The sequence below is a fragment of the Centrocercus urophasianus genome, unplaced genomic scaffold, assembly GCF_019232065.1.
Source record: "Centrocercus urophasianus isolate 14NV4802_14NV808 unplaced genomic scaffold, USGS_Curo_1.0 seq_47, whole genome shotgun sequence".
Taxonomy (NCBI): domain Eukaryota; kingdom Metazoa; phylum Chordata; class Aves; order Galliformes; family Phasianidae; genus Centrocercus; species Centrocercus urophasianus.
The window spans coordinates 1,774,329-1,793,419 of NW_024885055.1; the positions used below are offsets into that span (position 1 = coordinate 1,774,329).

The 19,091-nt window shown below is 43.1% G+C and overlaps 1 protein-coding gene across 1 annotated transcript in view; it reads right to left on the reverse strand.

Moving 5' to 3' along the window:
- PTPRT (protein tyrosine phosphatase receptor type T) overlaps nt 1–19,091 on the reverse strand; it is a 305,115-nt gene that overhangs the window by 71,658 nt on the left and 214,366 nt on the right. The window contains exons 11-12 of the mRNA XM_042834507.1: nt 11,480–11,753; nt 3,629–3,665 (exon numbers count right to left, since the gene is read on the reverse strand). Coding sequence (XP_042690441.1) covers nt 3,629–3,665; nt 11,480–11,753 — 311 coding nt within the window. The remainder of the gene's footprint in view (nt 1–3,628; nt 3,666–11,479; nt 11,754–19,091) is intronic.

Sequence of the window (19,091 nt, forward strand, 5' to 3'; positions counted from 1 at the left end):
AGTGCACGTGGCAGATGAGATGCAGCTTCTGAATGGAGGGAAGCTGAAATGACAAGGGGTTATCTGAAGTCTACTTCATAATGAAGCTGAGGTCTCAGCAACACAAAAGGGGAGGAGAGCAAGCTGAGAAATGTCCAAAACTCTTTATGGACTAGAACACTTCTAAAAGAGTTATCTGAGTTCACTTTATTGGTTTTCAGGCAATGGGACATACAAAACAAATTGCCTCCCAGCCTGCTGAAGCAGTGACAAGTAATTAGAGCTACGCAGCTTCTGAGCAGGTGCCTTGCAGCAACACCCAAGATGTGCTATAATCCCCCAGTACCACACTGCCTAACACATTTTATTGCTTAATTACTCCCACACTCACGTTTACTGCCCTTGTTAATCCAGTACTTGAAGAGAACACTTGCCTTGCTTAAACATTCCTCAATTCTAATCTCCCTGCTACTGGCGTAAATCAGAACTCATTTCACTGACATTAACGGAGCTACTGGAGTGTCATGTATCCAGGAATGGAACAAAATTACACCAATAGCCAGAAATGAACTTTTTCTCTGGCACTAGCAGTATGCATTCACTTTTTTTTTGCATCAATCTGCAAAACAAAATGCACTTTCTCTCTGGTACAAACTGCAGCTTGAGAGCTGTCAATGCTCAGATCAGCCTAGCTAACTTCAGCCTAACTCCAAGACATTCATTCTCCTTGCTTGTTACGGAGGACACCACACTGGTATCCCTGCTAGCAGCTCGGAACATTCTGTTGGAGGCACACTGCAGCCTTGCTCTTTCTATCCTCAGAAAGACAACAATGCAAATAAAGACAAATACATGGCAATGCCACTAAAGATAATCAATCTAATGAGTAGACAGAAGATGACACAGACACAATAGATCAGACAGAACATCCCAACAATCAGTTGTTGGCCACATCACAACATTATTACAGATTTGTGACTGTCTCCATTTATTTCCACCCCAGCAGAGATGGGGCAGATAAGAAACCCCTCTACAGGTGCTCAGATGGATGTAGAGTGGCTGAGTCCTTCTGTCCACATGGAGTTAATGTGGATGGAATTCAGCCCTACGACAAAGAGAGATCTTCAACTATGGAAAATTTCCAAACCACAGAACCACTGTTTAGCTTTGGTTCAGCTGCCCATACATCACAGGTGCCAGCAATGGACTGTTAATGGACCGTTAAACTATTAAGACTGTAAATTCACTTGTGGTTCTACGCTGCTTGTGTGCTGCAGCCAATACTGTACAATTAAAAAGCCAAAATTGGCATGAAGCTAGCCACAGCCACATTCCAGTGTCCTTGTCAATGGTCAGGCATTGAGAAATACAAAACAGCAAATCACAGAGTAAGGACAAGGAAAAAAAAAAAAAAAAAATAAGAAAAACAGGATTTCCAGAGTCCATGTATACAGAAACAAGACATACTTATAAATCAAAAGCAATATCCATCAAAACAGTAATAAACACTAGTGCTACCATAATTTTATTTTTTTTTTTCCCTTTCCCATTCATATCAATCAAGAAAAATCCTAAACTATAAGATCACCAAAAAGCTCTAAGCATCCCCAGGCTTTACCCATCTCTCTGATTTCTCTTGTCAAATTAGTATTAGGAAAAGGTCACTTTTTAAAAGGAGCTGGAGTTCAGAACATCAGAGTAAAGGCAGCCTGTCACTTCTTCTTGGTGACCCAACAGGTTAACAAAAATTAAATCCATTTGCAGAAGGCAGCTCGGGGTCAAACACTTATGTGAGTCTTTCCAGCAGTACTCAAATCAGGCAGTGCAAATCAAGAGAACACAGAAGAATAGGACTTTTCAAACTATACAGGTGTTTTTATTCGAACAATAATCACAGAGCAAATATATTTTTAGTTAGAACAACAACTAACTCACATTCCTCCACTATCTCCAGAAATAGGAACCACTAAAGTACAAGAAACTATAGGACTCCAGAAATGAATCAGTCTAATTTCTCCGAGCTGATGAAGAGCCCTCCAGTCACACTCTGGGAAGACCCAGAGGAGAATCATTTCACCCAAACTTCACCCACTCCTGCTCTTTATATCTTTCTACCACCAGAAGGCCGAAGGAAGATAAATTTGCAATGGTCACACCACTACCCATGGGCCAGGAAAACTGCAGGGGAACCGACGGGAGACTGAGACACAGAATGTTTGCAACCCAGAGCAACGAATTAAACGAAGATATTACAAGGAACACTTAAAGAGGAAACAACGGGAGGATATAGGGTCCACCAGAGCCACAGATGAAGGGGAGAGGGGACAAATGGCTCATCCTTGGCTGTCAGTGGTGACACAACTGCTTACAGCCCTGCCAGCCTGCAGCACCAGCTCTCTGACGGCAGCTGCAGGCAGTGCAGCACCTGCACCTCACACCCTGCTGACAGTAACACTTCTGGAGATGTCTTCACATAGGGGCAAAAAGAGTCCTCTGCTGCTACCTAGTAACTGCTAGCTGGGGCTTCTTTCATCCCCCCAGCTCCTCAGTAAGTGCTGTAGCAGAAGCGCACATGAAAAATTACCTAGAAGGAATTAATTTCTGCTACTGCTGCAAAACAGAAAGGACTAAAAAGAATGGGAAAAAAAGAAAAACAAAACAAAACAGGGTGATGCTTCTTAAAGAAAAAGAGCCCCCCATTTCTTTTCAACTTCAGGAAGACTCCATAGGCAGTAATGGAGTTATTCCACGTTACAACAAAGCAGCAAGGGCACAGGATGCATTCCTGAGGGTTAGAAAAGGAGCGTTACCTCCAGCATGGCCCACAGCAATTACCTTAGCATTTCCTTACAACTCATTTTAAGACCAGGTATGTGTTGAGGAAGCCTTTTTACAGCTACTCGGTTTGTGTTAGGAGTAAATTGCTTTACTGACACCTTTGCTGGCAAAGTATCCTCTGGGGTGACTTCGAAGTCCTTCGAAGAGTTGTTAAAAGCAACAGTAAACTCCAAGAAGTAACCCAGACATTGTCACCATTGGTTCCCCAAGAGCTACATCTTGTGAAACGACCTGGGGATCAAAGCAATGCGTCTTAACGTATTGCTGAATCATTTGTATTGGGTTTGCTCGTGATGATGCTAGGTCTATTCTGAACTTAATGCGATGAAAATAAGAAATATTCTCCACGAGTTCACTGCACCATATCATGAAAATGGTGTCATGTAAGAACTGTGCCCCAATGTGTTGAAGGTCAGGTTTTTCAAAACCCACTTAAAAGTCAGGTTTGCGTGAGATCTCCTTTAACTTATCTGCACTGTGTAGTTACGGAGAGAATGAACTTAGCAGGAAGCTTTTTCAATCACATTCTGCCAATAACAAGAGCAGTCTTCAGGGCAGGAAAGCAGTTGATAGAACAAGTGAAAACAGGAACCACAAAGAGAGAGAGACCCTGTCTTGAGAAATAACAGGGCCTACGCATATAGTGAAGTGGTTCTGGAAACTGACATTCTGCCTTTGATATTTTCCTTAAAATATAAAACTTTTTGAAAAGAAGCTTCTTCCCTGAGTAGTAGTTGTAATCTAGTTGTGTCACCACTGCAGCTTTCATAGTTCTGGTGCTGTGCTTTGCAGGGAAAGGAAACCCACATACCTTTAGTTGCCAGCCGGACGCAGTTGATTTTTGTTTCCTGAAAATCAACCAAAAAAAAAAAAAAAGAGAGAGAGAGAAAAAGAAAACATCAAGGTGTGTCATTGGCCTATCTGCAATAAACATATTAAACATATTTCTCATCAAGAGTCACTAAAACACATAAGCATTTTTCTTACACTTCATCACTGAAAGTACCACCAACCGTTTGAATGGCATAGAACACTCCATACTAATGGGTTTGCATGCAGCTGCTTGCCTGACTGCTGGGAAGTTGGATGTTTTTCCATACTCAATGTGAGGAATGGGCACCACGTAACGGCCTGATTTACTAATAGAATTTACCAGCTAAATGGCCTGATCTGTAGTAGGCAGACAAGCATTGGGTCAAAAGTACACGCAACTGTACATCCAATTTTCACGCACCATTACCACAAATTTTGCAAATTGGGTATTTATTTAAACACATGGCAAACAGACACCTAAGCAGTCATTTGAATATTTCAGCCCTCTGATATGTATGTGAAGCAGAACAGCATGTTGTATGGCTACTTCTGCCAAATGAGCCATTCAAACACAACCCTGAGCACCACGGCTTTTCATTGCAGAGCTGGGATAAAACCCAACGCTTTTGTTCAGTGCACCTCAGAGTCCCCAGATCTGTGTAAACAGGAGTTTGGAGCTGAGCAGCAGCACTGTGTTATTTGGCTTAGCTAAAGGCATCCTCCTCAGGCCACTTCCACTGAAAACAAACCCTTTCTGGTATCCCCACGTTTTCATTCTGCAGCTCTTACTGGCAGGGGTTGCTTCTGCACGATGCGTGATCATCATCCAAATCTTCTGTGTTCCTTTGGTTAACAAACTTTGTCAGGCAGTAATCTGCTGCAGGGTGTTCTTAGCACTTTATGACTTTACATGCTCTTGTGCATGTCTCAGGTGTAATGAATACTGCATAAATTACTGCGTGTGATAATGCCACATTAATATGGATGCTGCCTGGCTCTGGAAACAACAAATACACTGCTGAACACCTTGCTCCATCCTCAAGCAGTTCAACAGAGGCTGTAAAGAAAATCTGCAACCGACCCTCAACTGCAAACAGGAAGGGGAAAACTGCAGACACTGCACAGGAAAATGCAGCACCAGTTCCCCCTGCTCCCTTATCATGCACTCATTAACTAAACTATTCCTTATTCCAGTAAACCCAAGGTATCTCTCTTTGGTTCACAAACTTTTCTCGCTCACAGAGTGGCTCTGCACATCTTGTACAACTGCTGGCACTGCAAAGCCAACAGAGCTGCAGAGCACTGCTGCACAGCCATCACTACCTCCTGTATAATCAGCCTGAATTGCCAGCTATTCTGGAAACCAACAATCTCTATTACTAGTGATGTTATATAAAGCAGGAAAAACATAGTCTTATTTTCAGAGCACAGCCTCAGCAGATAATGCAGGGAGTCAGAAGACATCTGATGCACTTCACAATCTACGCAAAGATGGCCTGGAAAATCAGCAATGACGAATGAAATATAATTGATATCAAGATAGTACTGCTGCAGGCTAAAAGTAGGTGGACACTGGCACACATTGCACACACTTGTGGAAAATTTTCTTGTGCATCTGTTGCTTTCTGCTAGCTTCAAAGTGCAACAAAAGGCTGGAGAAATTAGTCAGTGCTGAGAAGAGGTGACAAAACAAAACCCAAAACCTTGTTAACAATGCTGTAATTGATCTCATTTGAGCATGTGCATATTCCTGCACGTTGCCCTCCCACGGGGTAATTTGAGAAGACAGGATGCAGTGTGTTCTGTTTGCATTTACATCTACTTATTTAGCCCGGACAATTGTAGTTATTAGAAGACAGTGATCAGGCACTGCCAAAAGCAAGGGCAATCAATCACCAGAGGAACAAGACATCTGGACTTAATTTCAAATGGTGTCTTCTAAGGAGAAAAACATAAAAGAAACCTGCACAGCCACCAGGCATCAGCTACCAGAGATGTTGGAGCCTGAAGTCTGTTCTCAGTCCGTACTCCTGATGAGGGCTGATTATTGCTTTGATTTCCATTGAGCACCTCATTGATCAACCCACTGCTCCTCTCTTTCATGTCTCACAAAAAATGAGACCTCCTTCCACTTACTGTATTTTTCTTTGATTAATACTGAGAATTGTTTGTCTGAACTCCTTTGTCAATACACAGAACAATTCTTTTTCTTCTCAAAACAGTGAAACCATTTGCCTATAATCACATCTGCTTTCTGAAAAAACTCTCCTGGATTTACATGAGGCGCTCACCAGAGTAAAGATGCTTCTGCTTAACCAATGGCAAAAGAGGAATAAATAACATACACAGATGGCTTGAAGGCATTACAAGAAAAATAATGAAACAAAGGAATAGCAAAAAACTTTTATAAAAATAGTTTCCTAAATTTCAGCCTCCTGATTGTATCCATAGGCTCTTTCAAGTACTCTGATACACTAATCCCATTCAATCCCATCACAGAACTTTCCCAAACCCAACCACAGCCAAGACCCTGCTCCCACCAGCTGCAGTAAGATGCTTGCTTTGTGCTACAGCTGCAGGCACACAAATAACCCAATGTAAGGTCCCAGAACCACTGCTGCTTCATGCTCTGGGCACTGCCAGGCTATGCTATCACAGACAGGATATGTGCAAGCAGTAAGGGAACAACATAGGGATGTTTTAACCTAGATCCTGGAACTGGACAACTGTTTCATTTCAGACCCACATCCACATGCCAGGAGCTTATTCTGGCATCACACTGAATTCTCATTCTTTTCAATATGGTTTGTTTCTTTCCTTTTCAAAGAAGGAGAGCTGATGCCATCTACTAATTATTTAGACTCCAAAATATGCATTTCACTGAAGTGCACAGGATGATAACAAGACAAGTTCTGCCTTTGTTTTAGTACTTGGATGAGAACAACTTTCTGCAGGAAAGATCTATGAGGGCAGAAGGACATATGTTTATGTGACAGCTGCATCTTCACAACCTAAAAGGCCAAATGATTTTTTTTCCTTTTATTTTAAAATGACAGCTTGCTGTTTACAGACTATAAACAATAAAATAAGCAGAGCTTTTTCATCCATCTGTTTTCACACCGTTTTTTTTCCTTTCCCTTTCTTTGGCTCTGATTATGACCCTGCATTAGCTCAACAGTGCATTCCTTGGCTGAAGCAGTCCCTGCCAGCACCTGCACATACCTGTTGCCCCCAGGTGCCACCCTGCCACAGGTCTCCAGACAGCCCCACCTGGGGACAGGCAGTTTTAACTCCTGCTGCTGCACAGACAGGTAATTACCAACCTCCTACTTGGCCTCAGCCACAGCACTCCATGTCCCAAGCCTGTATCGAGCACGCTTGTAGGCAGCTTGATCCCATGGGACAGGCACTGCCCTTCCATCCTCTGAACCTTTCCGTTGTTCTTCTTCAGTTTTTCCCATGTGTCTCTTTCTTATTCCACTGAGACCAATTGTTTGCTGTCCTTAAAATTAATCACATGCACAGAGTGTGCAGAGTCTATGGACTCCCCTGTAATTTCTACTGCCAGCTCAAGGAAACTGCTAGTTCTCCAGGAGGCTCAGCTAAACCCCGTATTGACTTTCCAATTATCAGTTATTTTTAGTATCTGTGTTATCTGGAGAAGTGAGCTTTAACAAAGTGGTTTGGGCTTTTATTATTTACAACAGAAAGTGATTTCAAGGATATTTAGTTTATTCAGTATCCACATCTCCCAAACTCGAGGATGACTAGACGATCTTATTCATACAATGAATAAGACTACCAACACTCAGCTTCGTGTCTTCTGGCTCAGGAAGGCCAAACAAATGTGGAAACAAGGACTTACAAAGAGTGAAGTGTATCCACAGCTGCTTTACTGCTGCCCCAGGAGCTCCAGCATGACAGTAAGAGGCAGTAAACATCACTGGACAAAATGGTACAGCTGAAATCACAGAACACTGAGTCCTCACAGCTGTCTGTTTGCAAAACCAATGTAGGCATATTTAGTAGCACACTGGTTTTCAGAATAGGCCTTGTGCTGAAGTGAAGTACCTCGCTGGCTCTTTGTGAGCCATCTCCACAAGGATGAAGGTCATTTTCCTACTGGCAGCTCTGCCCATACCTCCAAAATCTTCCTTAAGTATGTGAGTAGACCTGTTAGCAACCAGGAATCCAGCCTGAAATCCCCTGATAATGATAAGCTGCCCGATTGTGCATGTAGTACAAGTCATTAGAGTGGAAAAAAAAATCAATGAGAAACTCTGTAGAGTCCATCATTCCTTCAAAAATAATATTCTCATTGATTCCTGTGCTGCCACTTTTCACAAAGCTGGCCTGAACACATCATTCACCTGTTGGACCACCAGGCTGCAGGAGCAGCTGACAGCATCCCCCACATCATCTCCAGCTGTGCTACAAAGCCTCCTGCCTCATCTCCCATTTAGAGGAAAAATGGCCAAGGGTTATTGATTGCAACTGTGCCAATATAGATTTCATTTTAACTCAATGACGTAAAGCACCAGAGCTACAGGAAAGATTTCTAGGAAGCTCTGTTTCCTGAGCTGCTCAGAAGTTCAGGCAGCAGCACCCCAGGAGCCAAGGAATTCTCCCCACCTGAGCGTGTTTGCTGGATCTCTAACTGGGCACCAACACCATCAATGGCTCAGACAAAGAACCTGGGGACAGCAAAATCTGTGACATTTAACTCTGATTATTAATTCTGCATAATATCGCTGCCCAGGCCGTACCTTTCAGAAGAAGCACCACAGGGCTGTGCATCAGAGAGGCTGAGCTCAGGGTGGTTTTACAGGCCGGGAAAGCATCGTGCTCTGCCAGCAGCCATCTGTAGCAGGTGGCACCAGGACAACCAGCAAACATCACTTAGCTACCAGGCTGGGATGGCAGGCACGCAGCTCCTGCCAGAACACAGCAAAGCCAGTTGTCTGCTCTTCCCTCTGTCAGTTCTTGCACTAACTGTCCCTAACAAATGATCAGTAGCTAATTGTGTTTCTCAAGTGCCCTGTTATAAAGCCTAGAGTTTCTGTTTTCTTTTTCTCTCTTCCCCCCCCCCCAACCCCTTTGGATCGTGGACACCTGGCAGTTGAGCATCTGGCTTTCAATTGTTCCTAGGAGGAAAACCCGCAGAGTTTGGAAGCGTTTTGCACAACAAAATGTTCTGTTCAGACCCTTGTCTGGAAGCAGCAACAGGCTGCCCAAGCTTCACACAACTGCCCACAGAACTCAGAGAGCGACAGCTGTCAAAAAACAAGCACCACACTGCACGCAAGAAGGCAGCAAAGCTCGAGATCTGATTTTGCAGCAATTTGCTGCACTTGTTTTGCATCCAGCTGTTAATTATGTCCCTTTCAATGCAACAATCATGGCTAATGGTTACAGAGCCGACAAGAACACCAAATGAGCACAACCCTCCACACACAGAGGAGATGTAAAATAACAATGCAGAATTCCTCTACCACCACCATCTCCTCCTAATCAAGCTTTTTGACCAAACACAGAATGTTTCCTCAAATTAAGCTCCCCCTGGAGCCCTCCATTTCCAAAGGAAGATGTTACGGTTCACTGCACGACGGCTTCTCATTGCAAGTTCCAGGTGTGCAAGAGAAGTTTTATCGTTCCAGATCTGTCAGTGATTAATGAAACTATAGAATATCCTAATTAAAAAATGAGCTGCGATGCTCTGTTAAGTTTTTCATGTGCAAAGGAACATAAGGCTGGATTTTAACTGTGCTAAATTGTTACTGTCTCAGATATTTTGCAGATGTGCGTTATCTAAAAATGCCTTCCTGCAGCCATAATTTTTGGTAGGCTTTATGAAGACCACCAAACCGCCTCAGGCTGTTGATAAAAGTGAACACCCAGAACTCTTAAAAACAAATTATACTTGCAAACAGTTCTGGGTATGAAAGAAAACATTTACAGCTGCAAAACATCAGACGCAAATCAGATCCTAACATTTTAAATGAGTGCCTCAAGGACTCTATCAGGGCAAAACAAGTTCCACAGCTACTCACTTAAGATCCATATTCTGCTCTTGGACAATTCACCTATGTCTTTTTCCAGCAGCACTGCACTTTGAGGATACATCACCATATAATGTACTGATGTAAATTATTAACACAAAAGGCATTTGCTTGCTCAGACATGAACTTGATGCTTCTCATGCCTTCACAAGCTGCATACAGACTTTTTGGATTACTTCTTCCTGAAAGGTCTTTTAGTTTCCTATCTGAGCAGCCCAAGTATTATGGACTTTTTTGAGTGTGGAGCAACCTGTCAGCTACAGAATTCTAGAAAAAGCAAGAGCTGTACATTACTGCTGCCTCACTCCAGAATGCCAAGGGAAGCCTACATTTCCATTCTTATTACCCTGTTATGGCACATTAGATTGTACTCGAGCAAATAAAAGTTTTTTTCATCCTTAGGGATCCATTCGCTAGCAATTAACTATCACATAAGGGGGAACTAACTAGAAACACAGAGACAGACACATATATTTCACAATTTCCTTCATAGAAGCGAATCTAAAATTGAATTAATTGATGAGTGCTGAATGGAAACTGTACCAACTAGAAGGGAAACCAAGGTGAAAAGCAGCACAGTACCGAAGAGATTTGTGCTTGTCAGCCACACAGCTGATACTCTGCAGAATGGTGATAAATGAAGGCAGTAAAACAGCATGACATGTTGAGAACCTTCACTGGCATTGCCAGCCTGTTAAAGGACGCACAGTCCTCTGTGATGCACGCCTGTGTTTTGGGTATCAAAGTCATTATCCCAAGTGGAGACCGAAGCCTTTACCATTCATCTTTGATTGATTTTTCTAATTTTGTTCTTTCAGAGGTGATGTATTAGAGAGCTTACCCATGTAAAAGTTGGATTCAGGAAAGCATTGGTAAATGTAATAAAAACATCCCTGTCTGCCCAACTTCTTCACTGTGTATTAATGCTACAAGTCTCCTCAGGAGGCTGGAGTGGTAACCTGTAACATGTCTGTGATAACCAAAAGCTACTGGGGGAGCCAGAGGGGATGCAGCTGAATGACTGCTTAGATTGGATCTGGCCTGCATGCTGCTAGCTGAACACATCTGCAGCATGAGGTCATAGGTCACAAACCACTTTCCAGAAGAATTTATGAGGGAAAAGAGGCCTTCAGTTTCCTATGAATGGATCTGTTGGGCATGATGTGTGTGACATTTGACTCTCAAAAAGGGGCGGACTATGTTTCCCACACAGTTTTAACATCACACACTTAATATTACAAAATAACTATACGTTGAAAATAAAGTCTACGATATCCAAAAGGAGTAAGAAAGACAGGCACAAAGTTCCCTTTACGGTAAAACTTACATTTTGTTCAAGGTGAAAATCTCAACAATAACTGCTAAACTACAGCATGACCAAAAGGAGGCCACAAAGTAATCCAATTTAATAGCTTTTGGTAGCTCTCATCTCATCTCTCCTCTAAAATCACTGTGAACTGACGACTGCAAGGATGTAGCAGCTACATCTTAAAAGGACAACAGCCTCTACTCTGACATTAATGCAAGGAAAAAGATCATAAACAATCTACTTCATACATCGTGTGCCAACATATGCCCTTTCCATCACTTGGCACTCCAGCAGGCTTTCCATTGCATCTGCAGAAAAAGTTGAGTGAAGGACAAGTAGTGGCACGTATAACTTCCCTCAAATTTCTGCAAGAAAGTGATAATCGGCAATTAAACTGGCATCTGATGGAGGAGGAAGGAGAAAGACAGGGAGGCTGGAGGTTGTCATGTGTACAGATACAGACAATATTCTCTGCACTTACGCCGTTTGCCTTGCTAAGAGCCTGAAAGTATATGCTGTAGCTTTTCAGGGGAGAAAGAGGAGCATTCCAGTAGCCATTGTAGGTCTTGTTGTCGCCCACGGTGAAGGGCTGTGTGACGGGCAGGTTGATGGGCTTCAGCTCGGCTGCAAAGTAGTGAGGTGAGTCAAGGCTGGAGGCGTTCTTGTAGCTCACTGGGATGGAGAAGCATTCAATGATGTCTGCAGCTCTGCGAGCTTTCTGCAGCTTCTCCTCCTTGACAACGAGTTGATAGACACTGGGAGGAGAGGGGAGAGAGGAAGGTAAGACTAGAGTCCCAAGATCCTTAAACATAAAGAGTGTTTCCAACAGTGAAAAAACAAAGCAAAATAACAAAAACACTGTTACACTAGGGTGAGATAGCAAAACAGCTCTTGGCACATCAATGACTGTCTATGGCTGCTGTAAGCTGCTTTGAAGGTAAAGTGCTGGTTCATTTGCTCTATTCCTTTAGCAGGATTACACCTTTGGGAAAGTCAGAACAGAGCTCAGTCATGCCACGCTTTGGGTAACGAAGTTACCTACTACAAGATCCAATCAGTAACAGATTTTTAATGTACTGAATATTCCCTCCATTCCAGCCACCAAGGTGAAACATGAAAACTTCGCTTGGCCAAGGGATGATTTTAGTAGAGGGGAGCATCCACAGAAAGCAATGCTATCGGCTCTGTTTTGGACAGTTTCAAGGTGCAGGAACCAGTTCAGATGACCGAAAAAGATTCCCATAACTTTTAAGAGTGCTCCTAGTTTTGGCCCTGCCTCACATCTCTTTTTATGATACATCCCGGAATGAAAAAGTTTTTGGCCATGATTCCTGCTGGCAAGTCTCCTCCTACCTTGCATCACTTAAAGGCTGACTTACAGAGCAGCATATGCGGGTAGGTGGCTTCATCTCTCTCCCAATTCACTTTTGTTTCAGGAATCAACTCTCGATACTCTTTCGAGCTCCATGAAATCCTAATCCTTTTCGATTCATGCTAAGCCTTTGCCTTGTATGATATGTAATAGCAACCTTGTCATTTCTAGCTTGCTATTTCCAGGCTCAAGGAGGTTGCATTCAAATGCACACTGTGTTGTTTTTTTCTTTTCCAAAGACAGTTAACAAAGCCCTTTAGTTCAACGCTGCTACAGCCGTGGCAGGTTTAGTGCCTGCTTAACACCGCTCACCCCTTTGACAAAGAGAGATAGCGCTGCAGTCATTTCACTTTTTGTCAGGATATTCACAGCGCTGCCCTCACCTGCCTGTGTCAGGCTGCTCCTTTGTTTACTTGGACAGGGGAGATCGATTAGAAGACCGGAGGCAGCCAGCAGCAGATCCGCGTCCCTGCTTTTGCAGGCTCATTTCTGCAGAAAGGCTGCTCTGCAAATTATCTCGCATAGCAATGGTTCATCAGCGCTTCTGCGGGGAGCAAAGTTCTGGCACCTTCCACAGGCAGGAGGCAAAACAAAACCTAGTTCATGTTTCGGAATGCATTGCTACTTCAGGGCTGCAGGTACTTGGCATGCTCAGTGCTGAGACAGAAGCAATCAGCACAGCAGGGCAGCTCCCACTGCCAGGCCCAAAGGCAAATCATCGTTACCAATATGACCGATGGATGAACTGCTTGCTATTAAGCTGTCCTTATGCAGGATGGTATTCACATTTGCTAATGGAGCAGGAGCACCCAGACATATGGACACAGCCTTCAGTGACGTCCCCGCAGCACTTTGGAAGACTCTCCTCAATCCTACTGTTCATTGGAGGTTTTCATAGAATATTTTAAACTTCTCTAGTATTTCTTTGCTGATTTCTAAGACGATAAACACGTTTCCCAGCAACAAGGACTCACCATTGAGGATTTAGTGGTAGCTTTAAGCAAAAGTGTGTTTAACTTCAACCTCAAGCTCAGCTCAGCTGTAGAGTTGCAGTTTGCCTTCTGGGACACTGCTCGCTAACAGACTATATGCAGAGTCTTATTCTGACCCTTCAGGTTGCCAATAATAATCCACATTGCTGACAAAAATAAAAGGAAGCTTTTGTTTGCTGACAGAAGTACTCCAAATTGTGATGAACATTTCTATGGGCATTTGCCATATGCTTTCTAACCAAAAAATTGTTTGTTTCCTGCTGCATATAATCCTACACGCCTGTTTCTGCTGGTTTTAGAAAATGTTTCCTTTATATACACACACAAATCATTACACACACACATATATCTAATTCTCCTTTCAGTCCATAGGAGCCATAGGTTCCCTCTTCTTCTCTCCCATACTTGCTGTGTTGAAAGGACAACCTCATTCTCTTCATTATGCCACATGCAAGCAGAGAGCCCACAGACCTGTCTGGTTTAGAAGGGGAAGTTACCAGGGACATTAATGGCCAGGTAATTAAACTGCTTCTGTAATCAGAGAACTTAGTTACCTTTGAAGACATGCTCAGTTTCTCCCTTGGCTGCTCTCACACCCACTGCATTACCATATGCACTCATGTTCATCACGAGCAACACCTCTGATGCATATAGAACCTTGTAACAGATACTCTCTTGCTTGCAATCTTTTACATTACAGCTTTCTGCCTTGGCCATAAATACATACTTCTTCCTACCCTGGGGATAGCTCTTCCATTTTACAACCTGAAATTTTAACTTATTTTTTTATGTTTATTCTTTTGGAATCTTTTCAGATGTCTCTGGAAGCACTATGGCTCCTTCATGAGCATTCAGCTGAAATTTAATAAATGTCCCATTTGTGTGCAAGTTAAAACACCACTGATCTATTCAAATACTGTCACCTTTTCCTTTGAAACAAGTATTTCAGCCAGCATTGCTGTCATTATTCCCTTTGTCTAAAAAAACTACTCTCTGGCGAAACACAGAATGAGTTACAGAGGGCATTACTTTGAGTTCTTCCCTTTGCGCCCTGGCTCTCACCAACTGACACAGTGCTGGCACCTCTTTCTGTCGTACCTGCTCAACTCAGTGACCTTCATCATTCAGCCTCACTCTTTCCTTAGGCTCTCTGTTATTGCCTAGTGGTCAAGTGGCCGCTCTCACAGGTGTCGACCAAGTGGCCAAGAGAGCAGCCACTCTCAAGGATCACTCTGGACTGAAGATTATCACTCTGGGAAATTGTTTTCCTGCCAAATCATTACTCTGGATCTCATTTTTTGATTCGGATATTTTGATCTGGTCCCTCCAGAAATGCCAGATTTACACAGTTCACCCCTCACTAAAAAGAGGCTCACAATCTCATTTTCTTATTTCTTCTTCCTTGATGTATTTTTCTTTTCCAGGTTACTTTTCCTCTTAGAACCACAGAAATGTTTGAGTTAGAAGGGATCTTTAAAGGCAATGAAAAGAGACACCCACAGCTCCATCAGTGCTCAGATCCCCAGTGCCCTGACCTCTGTGGGCAACCTGTGCCACTGCCTCACTGCCTTTAGTGTAAAAAACTTCTTCCTTATATCCAACCTGCATCTCTCCTCTTTTAGCTTGAAACTATTTCTCCTTGTCCTATCCCAGCAGACCCAGGAAACAGTCTGTCCCTTTCCTTCGTATAGTTCCCCTTCAAACATTGAAAGGCCATTGAAAGGTCTCCCTGAAAGAGTTTTGAATGTCTTATTTTTACTTAGGAGCAGAATTTTCCTGAACTGCCTTCAGGACATTCTCAGGAATCAGCTTCTCTGCTCTAAATAACAAGGTGCTATGAAGCACATCAAGAGCTTCCACCTCCGCTTCCATCAGCATCACATCTCCCTCCTGCTTGCCCTTCCACTGGCAGTGGAAAGCCAGTGATCCTGCAACCAAATGAAATCCATGTGGGAATTCTGGATAGCAAGCATGCAATTACTCACCACAATTATGGCCATGTTGTCTGCATTACTACAGAAATTCTCAAAAGAGTAAAAGTAATTCCAGTTTTCTCAAGAAGTGATAACATTCCATGATGCATTGTGACCCCAAAGATTGCAGTCAGGCACTTGCTCAAAATAAACTCTGTGAGCATGACCTGCCCTTTTGGCCTGCAGAGGCATCCAGCTGCAGCCACACTTCTGTTGGGATGTGGAGCAGAGTCAACCATTTGCAGCTTGTTAAGACCAACAGTTTTGCAATACACAGCATTGTGATTATAAGCAGGGAAAAAAGGAGTGCTTTCCCAAAAAGAAGAGCTAAATGCAAGGAAGAAAAGAGGCAATGGAAATACAGAGGAGGTATCCAAGCTATTCTATTAGGTCTTATTCTGGCTACCAGGTAGGCAGTAAAGCAGATCTCCTGGGGCTCTCCTCCTCTCACGCTTCAAAGCTATCGCTCCCAGCCAGTATCAGCCAACACTGCTTTCATAGCAGGAATCAATACATTGCTTGAAAATGCCCAGCTGGATAAAAGGAAGTTTCAGTGTCATACATTGTAATTATATTAAAAGAGACAACAAAAGCAGAACATTGAAACTACCAATTCCATATAACAACCCCAGTGCCAATAAACTGGAAGACGACACAGTAAAACTAACTACTTCCTTTCAACGTTTAATATCCAGCCACGTTTGCAAACACTGCAATCAAATCCACACATCTGCATGTAGCAGGGGAATAGAAGCAGGGGTCTTGCCTTCCCTGTGCTACTCCAAAACGCCTCACTGCAAACCAGCAACTGCTTTATCCCCATGAATGGCAATGGAGGACTGGTTTCCACACATCCACAGCTCTGCTCTCAAGAAAGAGCTCTCCAGGGATTCTCAATCTGGTACTGATCAGATGCCTGACTTCCTCGAAGGCTGGGAAACTCCCTGCCCTGTGGCGCAGCCGTATACTCTTATTAGAAAAGGAGGCCAAACCTGGCTTCCCTGAGAAATCTCACAGGTTTTATATAGATAAAACCACATTACTTTAATAGAAGCATTTTAAAGTTTTTGACAGCTCCATTCTAAATCACTGATAAAAGCAGCAGCCATAATGGCCGCCACAGCACAAATGTTGTCTGCAGAGGAAGAAAATGTGCTCTTATCATCATCTACAAGGTAATCTCTTCAATTATGAGTTCTCTATTCAGTGTGGAAGCACAAGTGTGATAATCAACGTTCCAAATCACAGCCCTGTCTCTGAGCTACTGAGACATCTCTGAGCTCTGGCAGACTTCTCTTTCCCTGCTCTTGATTTCTTTTTATGCTGCTCGAGGATGGGCTGAGGAAGTAATTGTCCAGAATCTAGCTGTGTGTTTAGTCCAGACTCCAGTTTTGGATGCATGATGTCTATGAATGTGGGAGGAAATGTCAGAGCTTTCCATAAAGTATTCCACATCTGGTCTGTGCACTTTGGTGTGCTGACACGGCACTTCCCATCCAGGAGCATCTCCACTATATCCCTGATGATGACAGAGTATGCCATTGATACACTTTCTTCTTAACCCTACAGTGATCTCCTCACTTGACTTATTAAAGCTTAAAAGAAACAACGCTCCAGCATTCAGTTCAGTATCCCCTTTGGACCATTTTAGTACTACATTTTCTTAAACGTACCACATTAAGATCTAATATTTTTTCATTTGATTTTAATATTTAACACACAAATATATTATCAGCTGTGCACTATTTCCAATAATATTTTCACCGTGGGAATAAAACCCAGTGGCAATTAGTACAGCCTGATGTTGCAGTGCATTTTTACCAGATTATTTTCAGCAAGTTTTGTAACTCACCCCACAGAGAACAGGAACCTCTCATTTCTGGTTCAAAGGAGTACAGTATTTTCAGGCAAACCGTCTGACAGGCAGCAGGAATTAAGATACCACAAAAGGGTCTTTGTGGTTTCCTTACTAATAGTTGTCTTAATTCAAGGATGAAAGACAAGAAGGGCAAACAAAGTATGAAGATGCAAGGCTTTTCCATCCTGACACTGTCATCTCAGACTGAGGGCATGCAGCAGCCAACATGAGCTATGCATTGAATTTCCCCTGTTGCATCTCTTCTGTAGAATCAGCAGATGCAGCACTTCTGAAAAGGTTATCCAAACATGTGCAAATCAAACCCAAATACTGTCTGACCAATCTGTGAGAGTTAATGCTGCACAGAGACAACCAAAAGGCATCAAGTGCACACAGCCAGGGGCAAAGGTGTGACACTTTGAGGGGCTAACAACCAATTCTTCTTTCCTCTTAACCACACTGACAAAGTTTTAAAAACGTGTTTTCTTAAAACCGGGAATCTCCTCAGAAAGCTGATTCACAGCCTCAGTAGGCAGAGGGTATGAATGCCCCAGGCATGGCACAACACAGAAATCAGACTACACATACTTACACCAGCACCTTCCACCATCATTTTTCACTTGTGATTCCATTAAACTGGCTTAAAACAATTTAAACACATTTGTCAATATACCTCCACATGAACAGGAAAACTCGGGGCCTTTATTCTGCCAGCACGGAGCCCTCTCCTGCCATAATGCAGTGGGATGGCTTAGATGTGGTGCATGATAGTCAAACTTCAGCATTCAGAGAATCATAGAATGGTCTGGGTTGGAACGGACCTTTAAGATCATCTAGTTCCAGCCCCCTGCTATAGGCAAGGATACCTCCCTCTAGACCAGATTCAGATTAGCTACTGTGTCTGCAGATGCTTACTTTCTGGCCAAGTTGCTTTTAGTGACGCAAACTGAGCCAGAAGAATGGCATCAACATCTTTAGTTTTGATTTCCCAAAGGTGTCTGATAGAAACCCCGAATTCTGCCACACATGCAATAAGAAACAAAATGGTACCACTCACAACAAGTCAATTGCATGGCAGCCCCAGACAGAAGACAAAGATTCTGTGCAAACTGGGTGTTCTGTGAGCCAGAAACACTTCACTATCCAGGCACACGTTTTCTCCTAAAGGGAAATCCGATGAAATACAATCACAGAATCATCACAGAATGGCCTGGATTGAAAAGGGCCACAATCATCATCCAGTTTCAACCCTTGCAGGGCTGCCAACCAGCAGACCAGGCTGCCCAGAGCCACATCCAGCCTGGCCTTGAATGCCTCCAGGGATGGGGCATTCACAACCTCCTTGGGCAATCTGTTCCAGTGCATCACCACCCTGTGGGAGAAAAATGATAGAAGCTAGAAGTACCATATAGAAACCCATCAGGTCTCCATAGAGCTCACTAAAAAATTTAAATAACAACAAAAAAGTGGGATTAAATACTAAATAGTAATTACAGTGTGAACTTGCACAGAAGGATTTTGTAATAAATTCAACCAAAACCCACTTACTCTCAAAAAGATTTATAAGAACACAAGTGATTTGCTAATAAAATGTACAGGAATAAAATGTGTAACAGTCAGAGAGCAGTGACACTGTGGAAGCTCCATCCCGAGCCATGCTCTGTGCAACCTGTGCTAGTGGAAGGCAATCCTGCCCATGGGAACGGGCTGCAACGGGGCGTGTTTGGAGGTCTCATTCAACCCAAGCCATTCTGTGATCCTACAAAGCCAAACACGGAGGCTCGTTGTTCTGAGCGTACAACGCACCTACAGCCCCGTGTTACTTTGGTGCAATGCTGAACATTCCCTCAGTAGTTTCTCCTTGTGACTATAATAAAATGCTCAGGTGCCAATACATT